The sequence below is a fragment of the Heteronotia binoei genome, chromosome 2 (assembly GCF_032191835.1).
Source record: "Heteronotia binoei isolate CCM8104 ecotype False Entrance Well chromosome 2, APGP_CSIRO_Hbin_v1, whole genome shotgun sequence".
Lineage (NCBI taxonomy): Eukaryota > Metazoa > Chordata > Lepidosauria > Squamata > Gekkonidae > Heteronotia > Heteronotia binoei.
Window position 1 is genome coordinate 182,297,234 of NC_083224.1, and position 14,397 is coordinate 182,311,630.

The window sequence follows — 14,397 nt, forward strand, 5'->3', positions numbered from 1 at the left end:
GGCAGACGGAAAAGGCAATGCCTACCAGTGTGTGGCGGGTGGGGGGGGGGTGACTGGCAAAACAAAAAAGCCCCCAACAAACATATATAGAGAAGCTCGGTTTACAGTTCGGTTGGGCGATTAAAAACATGCAAGTATGCATGTGCAAGAGGAGGGAAGCGAGATTTGCCGTGCGATGCAGGAACGGCCAAGGTGGCAGGACAAGCTCCTACTGGGCACCAGGGTTGCAAAAATGTAACAATTCCTTTCTTATCCCCCTTGCCCCTAACCCCGCATTCAGCACAGGGGAAAGCCTTACCTCCTTTCCTGGGGCGCAGTGGGCAAGATGCTATGGCTGGCTCGCAGGGGGTTCGTCCGGGCCTTCATGCGAGCTCTCTGCAGCAATTGCTTGGCCTGCTCATGCCTGGGGCTCAGCTCCAGCTCCTGGTTGGGGACAAAGGCCCTGCAAACAAGGCAGCACCACGGAGTGCCGGGGAAGGGGGGGGAGATTAGGGGGAAAAAAACACAAGGATTAAGAGTGGTTTAACAGTGACGGCGGCAGCCTAGCAGGGGGAGACGACATGCTCATCGCAGAGGCTGGGAAGGCCCCTGCAGCCGCCTAAAATGACACTAGGTGGCACCTTGCCAGGCCACAACTGAACGGACCGGGCTTTCATCAGAACTGGGCTTGGAGACATTTCAATCATCGTGCCGGGCATTCGTTTCTCATTGTTATTTCCTCTCCCGTCCCCTCTCTGCCTCCTGGCTTGGTTTTATTTTGTAACTCTTTCAATCATAAAAAAGCAAGGCAAATTTAAAAAGTATTAAACACTACCCAGAACGTGAACAGTGAAATGGGGATGCCAGCCTCCAGGTGGTACCAGGTAGGGCCTGGGGATCCCCTGGAATTGCAGTTCATCTCCGGGGTGCAAAGATCGGTTCCCCCAGAGAAAATGGATGTTTTGGAGGGTGAGTGGATTCTATGGGACTGAGATCTCTGTCCTCCCTGGGCTCCGTCCCCAAATCTCTAGGAGTTTCTTAATCTGGATTTGGCAACCCTAAAGACTATAAGGACTACAAGGAAGAGAACTACATCAGAAAAAGATGATTGCAAATGTACAAATCCAAATGGAGATAGTTTTAAAGGGAAACTGTGTTGGTCTGGACCAGGGGTGACCAAACTTGGTTAATGTAAGAGCCACAGAGAAAAAATCTCTGGTGTTTGAGAGCTGCAAGACATGAACAGGAGATGTTTGAGAGCTCCACGGGAGGGAGGGAGGTGGAAAGAAAGCAACTTTAACTTTAAATGCATTCTCCAAGCTGCTGACTGGCTTGGGTTGGAGAAGTGATTTAAAGAGAGAAATGCCTTCTCCAAGCCAGCTGACAGGGCAGTGGGGGCTCTGAGAGCCGCACAATGTGTGTGAAAGAGCCACATGTGGCTCCTGAGCCACAGTTTGGCCAACCATGGTCTGGACAGAACAGTTAGATTTGAATTCAGGAGAGGCCAACAAGAGTTTCAGGGTGTCTGATAAAGGGGGCTTTGACAGTCAGAAGCTTACACCCCAAAACTCTTGGTGGTCTTTAAGGTGCTACTAGACTAGACTCTGGGCAGCATAATAAAAAGTAGAGACATCAACCTGCCAACAAAAGTCCGTATAGTCAAAGCGATGGTATTCCCTGTAGTAATGTATGGCTGTGAGAGCTGGACCATAAGGAAGGCTGAGCACAGAATAGATGCTTTTGAGCTGTGGTGCTGGAGAAGACTCTTGGGAGTCCCTTGGACTGCAAGAAGATCAAATCAGTCAGCCCTAAGGGAAATCAACCCAGACTGTTCCCTGGAAGGTCAGATGCTGAAGCTGAAACTCAAATACTTTGGCCACCAATTGAGAAGGGAGCACTCACTGGAGAAGACCCTGATGCTGGGAAAGACAGAAGGCAAAAGAAGAAGGGGATGGCAAAAGATGAGATGGCTGGACAGCGTTACTGAGGTAACAAAAACGAATCTGAGCAGACTTCAGAGGATGGTGGAAGACAGGAGGGCCTGGCGTGACTTTGTCCATGGGGTCGCAAAGAGTTGGACCTGACTGTGTGACTGAACAACAACAAAAGACTAGACTCCAATCTAACAATACAAATTCAAAAACAAGGATTCACTACACAAGATGGGGGGGGGGGGCACATGCTCAGAGTTCCTGTGTCTGGTTTGCATACAGAAGGTCATAGGTTCAAAGTCTGGCATCTCAAGGTTGTTTTTTTAGGGCTCAAATAGTAGGTGTTGTGAAATAATTACCCCAGAGAGTACACAATGCCTTGGAGAAGCCAGGAGTCTGCAGGTTCATGCCTACCAGAAGATCTTCAGACATCTTTAATTTTCTTTGAAAGGAGATGTTTGCGGGTGGAAGGAGAGGCTGACCTCAATCAGGGCCACTACAATGGAAATTTATCCCTCCTCTTCATGCATTATTTTTCCAAGAGAACCCCCCCCCCCATCCCCTAAGCTGCTAATAGCTCCATGGAGGAAAAAAAATACAGGTTACTTTTCATTTTTTTCCCCAAGGTGTTTCTTTGCCATAAGCACTTCCATGTTGGTTCAGATTCTGTAACATTTAGCTATTGTGCTTGTAGATGCAGATGGGCTAATCATGCATATTTTGTCTATGAACCTTACAAGTATCCTTTTTCTCACCCTGAGATAATGTTCCCTCTAAGCTGCAGAGTCTTGTAAGCAAAAATTTTACTTTGTGAGCTACTGGCATTAAAGTTGCAAGCTGGTGGCATTAAAGTTGTGAGCTATTGTTGTGCTCTGGGGCCAATTTTCCTGAGCTAAGACAAAAATGTGTGAGCTGGAGGCTAAACATATGTGAGCTAGCTCATGGTAGCTCATCTTAGAGGGGACACTGCCCTGAGGTATGTGGTAAGCTTGGGCATTCCAGGTCATACTCTCAGAGATTATTGCTTGCTTGTGGTTAGTTGTAACTGGTATGAATGGGGGAGGGAGGGGTGCTGCTTCATTGGTAGAAAAAAGGCACTATTTACTCAAACGAAATAACAGTCTGAGCCAACTAACCTGATTGTTTATACTTGGCTTTTCAGTTCTACCAAGACGAGTAACCAAGTAGAGTCGCGGCTTTTGTGTCGCTAACGTAAACTGGTTTTTAGCGGTTTCCATTTGCGACGCAAAAGGTCGGGAACTTCCTGATTCCTCGGAGCAGCCTCGGAGCAGTTGGTGGGAAATCCACGCAGACGCTGCGCGGTGAAGAGGGACGTCGCTCCGAGGTAAGCTCAGTGGGAAAACGGCCAAAGTCTTGCCTGAAAACAGCTCTGTTAAATGAATAAAGCTTACTATGATTAAACAAACATAGAGCTCATCATTAATGAAGACTGTGTAGTGCTTGACAATGAGGCTGCCAGCAGCTCTGGGTGTATGGTTTTGGAGGAGATCTATTTCCAGGAAACTGTATGGGGGTCACTTCTCCCTGCCCCTGTGACAGAGTCCCAAGACAAACAACTCTTCCCCAGCTAATTCAATGTTCTTTTCACAACTATTTGAGAAAGTACTGGAATGTTGTGATTTTTGGATGCCTTGGTCTCTGGCTTCACATGAACACACACTGGGGATTTAACTACAGCCCAAGACAGAATGGTGGTCCTTAGTTACCATCTCTGATGAGCAAGGGCTTCTCGGTTGAGTATCATAGAATCACAGAGCGCTGGAAGCGGCCAGGGGTGGCCAAACTGTGGCTCAGGAGTTATGCTTGGCTCTTTCACATATAGTGTGTGGCTCTCGAAGCCCCCACCACCCTGTTGGCTGGCCTGGAGAAGGCATTTCTCTCTTTAAATCACTTCTTGAAGCCAATCCAGCCAGCAGCTTGGAAAATGCATTTAAAGTTAAAGTTGCTTTCTTTCTACCTCCCTCGCCCCATCTATTTTCCTTCCTTCCTTCCCTATAGCTCTCAAACATCTGACATTTATTCTATGTGGCTCTTACGTTAAGCAAGTTTGGCCACCCCTTTGAACTTTCTAAAGGCTTTTGACAAGGTACCTCACAAAAAACTCCTGAGTAAATATAGCAGCCATGGGATACGAGGGCAGGTTCTCTTATGGATTAAAAAGTGGTTAAATGACAGGAAGCAAAGAGTAGGAATCAATGGACAGCTCTCACAATGGAGGGAAGTAAGCGGTGAGGTCCCACAAGGATCAGTATTGAGGCCAGTACTACTTAACTTATCCATAAATGATCTGTAGCTAGGGGTGAGTAGTGTAGCAGCCAAGTTTGCAGATGACATAAAATATTCATGATGGCGGAAACCAAGGCTGACTGTGAAGAACTGGGTGAGTGCGCAAGAGTGTGGCAAATAAAGTTCAGTGTCGGTAAGTGTAAAGTGATGCACATTGGGACAAAAAGAAATAATCCAACTTCAGGTATAGGCTAATGGGGTCTGAACTTGCTGAGACTGAGAGGGGAAAAGATCTTGAGGTCGTAACGGATAGCTCAATGACAATGTCAACCCAGTATGCTGCAGCTGTGAAAAAGACAAATTCTAGGTTAGGGATTATTAGGAAAGGGATTAAAAATAAAACGGCCGATATTATAAATGCCCCTGTATAGATCTACGGCGCAGCCTCATTTGAAATACTGTGTACAGTTCTGGTCACCGTATCTCTTTAAAAAGACATTGCAGAGCTGGAAAAAGTACAGCGGAGGGCGATGAAGATGATTAGGGGGTTGGAGCACCTTCCCCATGAGGAAAGGCTGAAAAATCTGGGACTTTAGTCTCGAAAAGAGGCAACCAAGAGGTGACATGATAGGCGTTTATGAAATTATGCATGGGATGGAAAGATCTGACAAAGATACATTTTTCTCCCTCTCCCAAAGCACTAGTACTTGAGTGCATCCAATGAAGCTAATGGGCAGTAGCTTCTGTACAGTAACAAGGAAATACTTCTTGATACAGAGAGTGATTAAAATGTGGAATCTGCTGCCAGAGGATGTAGTGATGGCCACAGGAATAAGCAGCTTTAAAGGGCTTGAGATAGATTCATGGAAGATAAGTCTATCTGTGACTACTAGCCACGCTGACTGAGGGGAACCTCTGCATTCAGAGGAACGAAACCTATGATTTCCACAGTCAGGATGCAACAGCAGGGGAAAGCCTCCAGAGGAACTGGTTGGCCACTGTGAGACAGGATGCTGGACTCGATGGACACTGGTCTGAGATCTCACAGGGCTTTCCTGATGTTCTTAGTGCCTTTTGCAAGAGAAAAGGAGGATTGGCTCCATGCCACTGTCTTTAGCCATTTTAATCACCTCACGCTTGGGATTCCAGAGTAATGCTACACCAGTTTTCACTGTCTCACCACAGATGACCCATTTTTCTCCTTTCCCCTCCCCCCCAAGAACACACACATGGTCACTCTGTTGTTCCCGATTGGCTCTCGCCATAAGCTCCATGATTAAAATAAATCAGCTCAGTCACTTCAGTAGGCCTAAACTTAACTCTTTCAGAGCAGCCTGTATGTTCTCCATCATACCCAAACTGGTGGATTATACTCATCTTTGCCCTTCTAAATTGAATTCCAGAAGGGAGGACCAGTCAATCTGACCTCTCTTTCATAGAGTAATTCCGAAAGGTGTGCAGAATTCTTCTCCAGATTTCAGTAGACAGTTTGCTTTCAATTTGCTTAGGAAAAAATCAGTCCCACATCTAATTTTTCCACTGCTCTTCTCCTGAATACCCCCCCCCAAAAAAAAAATCCGCTTCCTGGGGAACAGGGGTCTCACAAGGACAGGATTTCAGGGCACATGTGAGGGAGGAAATGGGAAAACTGCATTTTGTGGGCATAAGTCCTTATATCCATGGAAACATCGTCTGAACGGTTTCTGTCCCAGGCTTGGATTCCCTAAGAGGCCTCCAAATGCCAAATCTGGCTTGACTAATCTTCAGTGTTAATACTTTTTGTGTCCCAGGTGGAAATATGCAGAACCTCATCAACCAATTTCATTTCCTTCGAAATTCATCCCTCCCTCAAAATTTTTGGCCCATGCATGGCCCTTCTGATTGGCTCAAGCAGCTATATTACATTACCACACGCATCTGGTTCTTTCTACTTCATACCTCTCGAGAAAGAAACAGGCAGGCAAGCAATCCAGCCCTCCCACTAGTAGGCAGCCAGGGAAACCACAACTTCCTTGGATATACATTGTACCTAAAGGCGTCCCACACTTCACTCAAGAACCATTTCCTACAACAGAAGAGCCGGCAGTGCAGGGAGCACAAGAACAAACAAATGTCTTCTGGTATCTTCAAGACTGGCCAGTTATTTTATTCTACCATAAACTGGGGTTAGCGGCAGGGGATGGGGGGCGGGGAGTAAGGTTGCCGGGCCCAGGTTGGAAAACTCCTGGAGATTTGGGATAGAACCTGCGGAGGACAGGGACCTCAGAGGGGTATAATGCCATATAGAGTTCCCCCTTCAAAGCATCCATTTTCTCCAGGGGAGCTGATCTCTGTAGTCGGAGATGAGCTGTAATTCCAGGGAATTCCCAGGTCCCACCTGAAGGGTAGCATTCCTAGATAAACTTTTAGAGCAGGGGTGACAAACATGCTGCCTGGGGGCCAAATCAGGCCCTCAGAGGGCTCCTATCAGGCCCCCAAGCAACTGGCTGTCATCTGCTTCCCTCTCCCTCTTTCTTGCTTCCTTCTGCATCACAACTTGCTTTGCGAGGCTTGCTCAATTGTACAGGAGCTACAGAGCAAAGTTTCCATTTTCTCCATTGGCTGAGGCTCCTCCCTTGGGGAGGAAGGGGGGAGTGAGAGCTTGCTTTGCCAGGCTCCCTCAATCCCACAGCAGAGCTACTAAGCCAAGCCTCTCTTCCTTCTATGGGCAGAGGCTGCTCTCGCTCCTGGCCCCCTGTAGAAGGAAGGAAAGAGGCAGAGCTCTTTTTTAGAGCCTAGTGGACATTTTGTCCAACGTCCACTTTATTAAGAAGATAATTTTTAAAAGCACAGCCCAGCTCGGAAACAGTATTAACAGCATACTCTCTAGATGTTCCTTAAAATTCTCTGTATGGATTTTTAAATTTTATTTTATTATTTTCAATTTTTAGCCTGCCCTTCCCTCAATGGGCTCAGGGCAGGGGACCACCATTAATAAATATGCAGAGTTAAAATTAATTCACACAATAAAACAATATGACAACCTTAAAAAACAAGTCAAATTCTGCAGATGGCAATATCAAACTGCACCCAAATTGCAAATCAATACCTGAGAGACGTCTTAAAATTATCAGGGGCTAACTGTCCAAAGCGACAAACGCCTCCTGAACACAAGGCAGTTCAGAATGCCTAGCCACACAGTATTTGCAATAAATTTCAGAAGCCCAGACAATCTGGCTCCCGGGTGATGATTAAACATGCAGCTTGACTACAGAACCGCTCATCCTCTTGTGAGCTGGCATAGCACAGTGACTAAGAGAGACAGCCAGAAAGTCCCTGGCTCGGCTCCCGTCAGACAGAAGTGCATAATAGAGAAACAGGCCTTTGATAAGCCACTCTTTCCTCTCCTAGCCACTGCAGGACAGGGCACTAACCTTACATGGTTGTTACATAAGATTGCCAAGTCCAGGGCCGGCTCCCCCGCTAGGCAAACTAGGCAGTTGCCTAGGGCGCCGGCAGGGCAGGGGGTGGCAAAATTGGCCTCCCCCCGCAACCGCCTAGTTCCCCCCCCCCGCGCCTCCTCCTCCTCCCTCCCTTCCCCACAGCATGTTAATTTCAAAGCCAAACGGGCTCTAGTGCTAGGTTCCGGCTATCTAAAGCCCCCCCACGCCTCCTTCTCCTCCCTCCCTTCCTCACTGCATGTTAATTTCAAAGCCCCCTCCAAGCGATCGGAAAAACCGCACCGTGGGCTGTGCTCCCAGTCTGTCAGGAGCAGCGTCCTGAAAGGGCAGTCCTGTGGCTGCTGATTCCTCCCCTCCCCACTTCCTGGATCGAGAGGAGTCAACTCAGCAGCTGTGGAACCGCCCTTTCAGGACGCTGCTCCCAACAGACTGGGAGTGCGGCCCAGCAGCACAGTTTTTCCGATCGCTGGGGGGGGCTTTGAAATTAACATGCAGTGGGGGAGGAGGAGGCGGCACGGGGGGAGGAGGGGGGCTGCAGAGTGGGGGGGCCCCAGGCAGCGAGTTGGCTTAGGGCATCATGGGGTGTCGGGCCGCCCCTGGCCAAGTCCAATTCAAGAAATATCTGGGGACTTTGGGGATGGAGTCAGGAGACTTTGAGAGTGGAGCCATGAGAAAGGCTGTGACAAGCCCCATTGAACTCCAAAGGGAGTTCTAGCCATCACATTTAAAGGGACCGCACACCTTTTAAAACCCTTCCCTCCATTAGAAATAATGAAGGATAGGGGCATCTTCTTTTGGGGCTCATAGAATTAGACCCCCTGGTCTAATCCTATTGAAACTTGGAGGGTGTTTTGAGGAGAGGTGTTGGATGCTATTCTGCAAATCTGGTGCCTCTACCACAAAAACAGCCCTCCCAGAGCCCCAGATACCCATGGATCAATTCTCCATTATACCCTATGGGAATCAGTCTCCATAGGGAATAATGGAGTGCTCAGCAGATATTTCTTTCCCACCCCTGCTTTCTGCTAACCTTGAAGTGGGGGAGGGCCTCCAAACCAGGGCCCCCACCTGGGGACTAGGAAGAAAACAGTGGCAACACAGTATAGATAAGCAGCCAAAAAACCACTGTGTCCAAAAATCAAACACTTAATAAAGAATAAGAAAAATATTTAATTCTATAAGTGCACAAGCATCCATAAATTCATACAAACTCATACATAGTATCAAAAAAGGTTAAAAAGTTCCACTAACAAAATGTCCATTCCTCTGAGTGACTCTGACAAAACTTGTTTCAATCTTCAATGGGTTTCACTCCCAATTTCTCCTGTCATCCAGAGTCAAACCTCAGATATTGGCTGTGAAGGCAAAATTCATCCCCATGCGATTGCCAACTTTTTATCACGTTTCACTGTTTCCAGCTTTTTCATAAGCCGATCAAATAACCTGATAACAGTATTCTGCCTATCTTTTTCAAAGCCGCCAATTAAGACTGTGGAAAATGGGCATGTAAGAAAAGATAGGCAGAATGCTATTATCAGGTTATTTGTTATCAGCCACTGACAATCTCCTATATCTTCTTCCCCCAACAACAGACACCCTGTGAAGTGGGTGGGGCTGAGAGGGCTCTCACAGCAGCTGCCCTATCAAGGACAACTCCAGCAAGAGCTATGGCTAATCCAAGGCCATTCCAGCAGCTGTAAGTGGAGGAGTGGGGAATCAAACCCGGTTCTCCCAGATAAGAGTCTGCACACTTAACCACTACACCAAACACACCCCGTAACACCAAGTCAGCCGGAACTGTGCGTTCCTGCTCAAAAAAAGCCCTGCTCTACTCCATGCATTAGTTCAGGGATGTCAAACATGTGGCCCAGGGGTCAAATCAGGCCCCCAGAGAGCTCCTATCCAGCTCGCAAGCACCTCATTGTCATCTGCTCCCTTCTCCCTCTCTTGCTTCCTTCTGCATCACAACTTGCTTTGCCAGGCTTGTTCAGTCGCATAGGAGCAACAGAGCAAAGCCTCTCATCCTTCTGTCGGCTGAGGCTCAACAAGCCAGTGAGGGGGATTAGGCTGAGTGTGTGTGTTTCTCTGTGTCCTTTTATAGTTTATCTCTCTGCTTCCTGGCATTACATTTTATGACACACATGGCCCACCCCAACAAGGTCATATTTATGTCAGATCTGGCCCTCATAGTAAATGAGTTTGACACCCCTGCATTAGTTAGTCAGGTCAAGTCTAGTTAATGCACTAAAAAAATTAGATGTTGAAAAGGCAAAAACCATACAAATAATTTTGGAAGAACAGTGGGTTCTCATTCTTACCTTTTAAAGAATAATACGCATAAAATCTCTTAAAAGTCTTTAAAGTCCAATACAGACAATGTGGAATTTGTTAATCATACTGTACAAGGTGGTTACATTACCATAAAGGAAAATATATGTACCCAAGTTGGACTGTCTCCACGGCCCACCCCCAGGAGAAAATAAATGTTTACATGGCCTGAGTTATCCAAGGTAGCCCCTTCTTTGCCCAATGTCAATTTCAAATTGTTTCAGCCTCCAACTACATTTTTTTTTGTCACCTCCACAAAACAGAAATGGAAGTCATCCACCAATAAGGTCAGTCCTTTCTGGACGAGAAGATATTGGATTTATATCCCACCCTATACTCTGAATCTCAGAGTCTCCGAGCGGCTCACAATCTCCTTTACCTTCCTCCTCCAAAACAGACACCATGTGAGGTAGGTGGGGCTGAGAGAGCTCTCCCAGAAGCTGCCCTTTCAAGGACAACTCTGTGAGAGCTATGGCTGACCCAAGGCCATTCCAGCAGGTGCAAGTGGAGGAGTGGGGAATCAAATCCAGTTCTCCCAGAGAAGAGTCCGCACACTTAACCACTACACCAAACTGGCTCTCAAGGCAAGTAAGGCAAGCCCTGCCTCTTAACCAAATGCTGCCCCCTCCTCCTCCTCTTTGCTTCTTTCTTTTTCTTGGCTTGCTTTCACCATGAATTCTGAAGCAACTGTTCCGAGCTCCGGGGCCATCTCTACAGACAGAGCAAACGATGCGACTGTAATACTGGGTGGCAAGCAAGACAGTGCTGGCAGCAGCCACTCGGACCAACAATCTGGAGCTCACCATCTGTTCAGAGAGCTGCCTCTGCGTGGGCTGAAGCCAGCTGGACAAAACTCTTTCTGTACGTAGACCACCAGGGGTGGTCAAACCTGCCTGACGTAAAAACCACACAGAATAAATATCAGATATTTGAGAGAAGGGAGGGAGGGAGGGAGGGAGGGAGGAAGGAAGGAAGGAAGGAAGGAAGGAAGGAAGGAAGGAAGGAAGGAAGGAAGGAAGGAAGGAAGGAAGGAAGGAAGGAAGGAAGGAAGGTAGGTAGGTAGGTAGGTAGGTAGGTAGGTAGGTAGGTAGGTAGGTAGGTAGGTAGGTAGGTAGGGGAGGGAGGGAGGGAGGGAGGGAGGGAGGAAGAGGTGGAAAGAATGCAGCTTTAAATGCATTTTCCGAGCTGCTGGTTGGCTTGGCAAAGTTATTTAAAGAGACCTTTTCCGATGGCTGACAGAGCAGTGGGGGCATCAAGAGCCACACAATATGTATGAAAGAGCCATATGAGCCTCCCAAGCCAGAGTCTGGCCACCCCTGGCCTAGCCACTTGTGGTGTGTGTGTGTAGCTATTTCCAAAGGCAATGCTACATTTTTTTTTAATGTGCCTATTGGTGGGGGTGGGGGGGGGTGGGCTCCCTCTGGGAATCCTACCCCCCCAGGGAAAGTGCATGCGCAATACATAGCCTCTCCTCTCCCGGTGTAGTGAACGCCGCGTGGTCACTGTCTGGCTATGCCTGGCAGATGGTCACTGCAATGGCCTCTCCTGCATTACTGCATCCGTAGCAACACCTTCTCGCTGGTCCCCCCCGTTTTCACAGAGTTTGCTACGTCATGGTGCGACCGAAGTGTCCGGCGGTATAACCGGATGGGCAGGCTGGGCCCACCAACCTCGTCAGCCTAAGAGAAGGAAAACTCTAACATCAAACCCGGGCAGATAGAGCTCGTTAATGTAACACCTACCACCTGGAGGACTCACTGCCGGCGTCCCGGCTTACTGGGCCATGGCAGATGACCCCCAGGTGAAAGGGTGGAGCCAGTACCGCGCACACTGCGCTTCACCTAAAAAATTCCTCTGCGCAGGCCTGAAGGGCATATCCACACACACAACTCACAACGCATCAAGTCCTGCAGCGATAGGCAAGGGGCGAAACGGCAGGTGGAAGGTGCCACTGGAAGCCGCAGTCCCGATCCTGCATGTAGGCGGTTCAGGATATTGGTCGCCTGATGCTAACCCGGAGACGAAAGCATCTTTCGGCAGCACCCTGAACGACCAAGCAGCCTTATCTAGGGACAGCACTGCTTGCTCCACACGGAGAGGGGCCTAGAAAAGGTGGCCTAAACAAAGCTCGTCTCCCCCACCCCAGTTGGCTAGCCGCGGTCAACGGGCATCCTTACTTGCGGTCGAAAAATAACAACAAAGAAAAGGCATGCACCTGCCTCACAAAGTGTGCAAAGACTAAAGCTTGCGTGTTGGAACATCAGAACCATGCTTGACACAGTAGGCAGTGGTCGCCCTGAACGACGCTCTGCTCTAGTTGCCCACGAACTTCTCAGGTTGAATATCGACATAGCAGCTCTCAGTGAGGTCCGTTTCCCTGAGGAAGGTAGTCTTCAAGAACACGGTGCTGGCTATACCCTCTACTGGTCGGGTAAGTCAAAGGCTGAGAGCCGCCTTTCTGGCGTTGGCTTCATGGTCAGGAACTCCATTGCCTCCAAACTCGAAAACCTTCCAACAGGTCACTCAGATCGCATCATGTCCATGCGCCTCCCACTTCAAAACAAGCAGCATGCAACACTCTTCAGTGTGTATGCCCCAACCCTTCAAGCAGATCCTGCAGAAAAGAACAAGTTCTATGCTGATCTACACAACCTCGTACGGAAAACCCCTACAGAGGACAAGGTGATCATCCTTGGCGACTTCAATGCCAGAGTAGGTAAAGACTCGGAAGCCTGGAAAGGAGTACTTGGCAAACACGGCATTGGAAACTGCAATGACAACGGGCGCCTCCTGCTAGAATTCTGCATGGAGCACCAGCTCACCATCACCAACACTATCTTCCAGCAGAAGAACAGTCTGAAGACAACCTGGATGCACCCACGGTCCAAGCATTGGCACCTTATCGACTACATTCTGGTGCGCCAGAGAGACCTTCGAGATGTCTTACACACCCGAGTAATGCCCAGCGCAGAATGTCATACGGATCATCGTCTTGTACGCTGCAATCTCCGTCTTCACTTTAAACCCACACCCAGGAGAGGAGGTATCCCTCGGAGGAAGTTTCAGGTTGGCAGCCTCCAGTCAGCCGAAGTTAAAGCTGCCTTCCAGGCAAAACTCCAGTCAAGAATTGAGGACCTCAGTTGCCCCACAGACCCTTCTCCAGAAGCACTCTGGGAACACCTAAAAACTACCGTCCTGCAGATCTCTGAAGAAGTCCTCGGGTTCTCCACAAGGAAGAACAAGGACTGGTTTGATGAGAACAATCAAGAGATCCAAGAATTACTGGCAAAAAAGAGATCTGCCTACCAAGCACATCTTGCTCAGCCCTCCTGTCCTGGGAAAAAAGCAACCTTTCGCGCTGCATGTAGCAACCTCCAGCGCAAGCTTCGAGACATTCAGAACGAGTGGTGGACCAAGCTTGCAGAGAGAACCCAGCTGTGTGCAGACACTGGTGATTTAAGAGGGTTCTACGAAGCCCTGAAGGCAGTATATGGTCCATCATATCAGGCTCAGAGTCCCTTGCATAGTGCAGACGGCCAAGTGCTCCTCACAGACAAGGCATCCATACTGAACCGGTGGTCAGAGTATTTTCAGGTTCTCTTCAGTGCCAACCGCGTAGTTCAAGATTCAGCAATCCACCTCACCCCACTTCAACCGGTGAAAACAGAGTTGGATGAGATCCCCACCCTAGAAGAGACTGTTAAAGCCATCAAGCAACTGAAAAGTGGCAAGGCAGCAGGAGTTGATGGAATTCCACCAGAGATCTGGAAGCATGGGGGCACAGTACTACATAGCTCACTTCACAAAGTACTTGTCACCTGCTGGGAACAAGGCAAATTACCACAGGACTTTCGCGATGCAATCATCATCACCCTATACAAGAACAAAGGGGAAAAGTCAGACTGCTCCAACTACCGGGGGATAACCCTGCTCTCCATCGCAGGCAAAATCCTTGCCAGAATACTCCTGAACAGACTGGTGCCCACCATTGCAGAAGAACTCCTCCCAGAGAGCCAGTGCGGCTTCAGAGCTAACAGGAGCACCACCGACATGGTATTTGTTCTCAGGCAGCTCCAAGAGAAATGCAGGGAACAGAACAAGGGTCTGTATGTGACTTTTGTCGACCTTACCAAAGCTTTCGATACCGTTAGCAGGAAAGGCCTGTGGCAAATCTTGGAACGTTTAGGATGTCCCCCAAGGTTCCTCAGCATGATCATCCAGCTACATGAAGACCAGCGAGGCCAAGTCAGACACTGCAACGACCTCTCGGAGCCCTTCCCAATAGGCACAGGTGTAAAGCAAGGCTGCGTTCTCGCGCCAACTCTCTTTACGATCTTCTTTAGCATGATGCTTCAAAGAGCCGCAGTAGATCTAGATGAGGACGATGGTGTCTACATCCGCTATCGCACCGATGGCAGCCTGTTCAACCTGAGGCGACTAAAGGCACACTCCAAGACAATGGAAAAACTCAT

The 14,397-nt window shown here is 48.6% G+C and overlaps 1 protein-coding gene across 1 annotated transcript in view; it reads right to left on the reverse strand.

Annotated features, from left to right (window-relative positions):
* Window positions 1-14,397, reverse strand: part of KIAA1614 (KIAA1614 ortholog) — a 64,186-nt gene that overhangs the window by 31,144 nt on the left and 18,645 nt on the right. Inside the window, exon 4 of the mRNA XM_060233073.1 lies at window positions 299-442. Coding sequence (XP_060089056.1) covers window positions 299-442 — 144 coding nt within the window. The remainder of the gene's footprint in view (window positions 1-298; window positions 443-14,397) is intronic.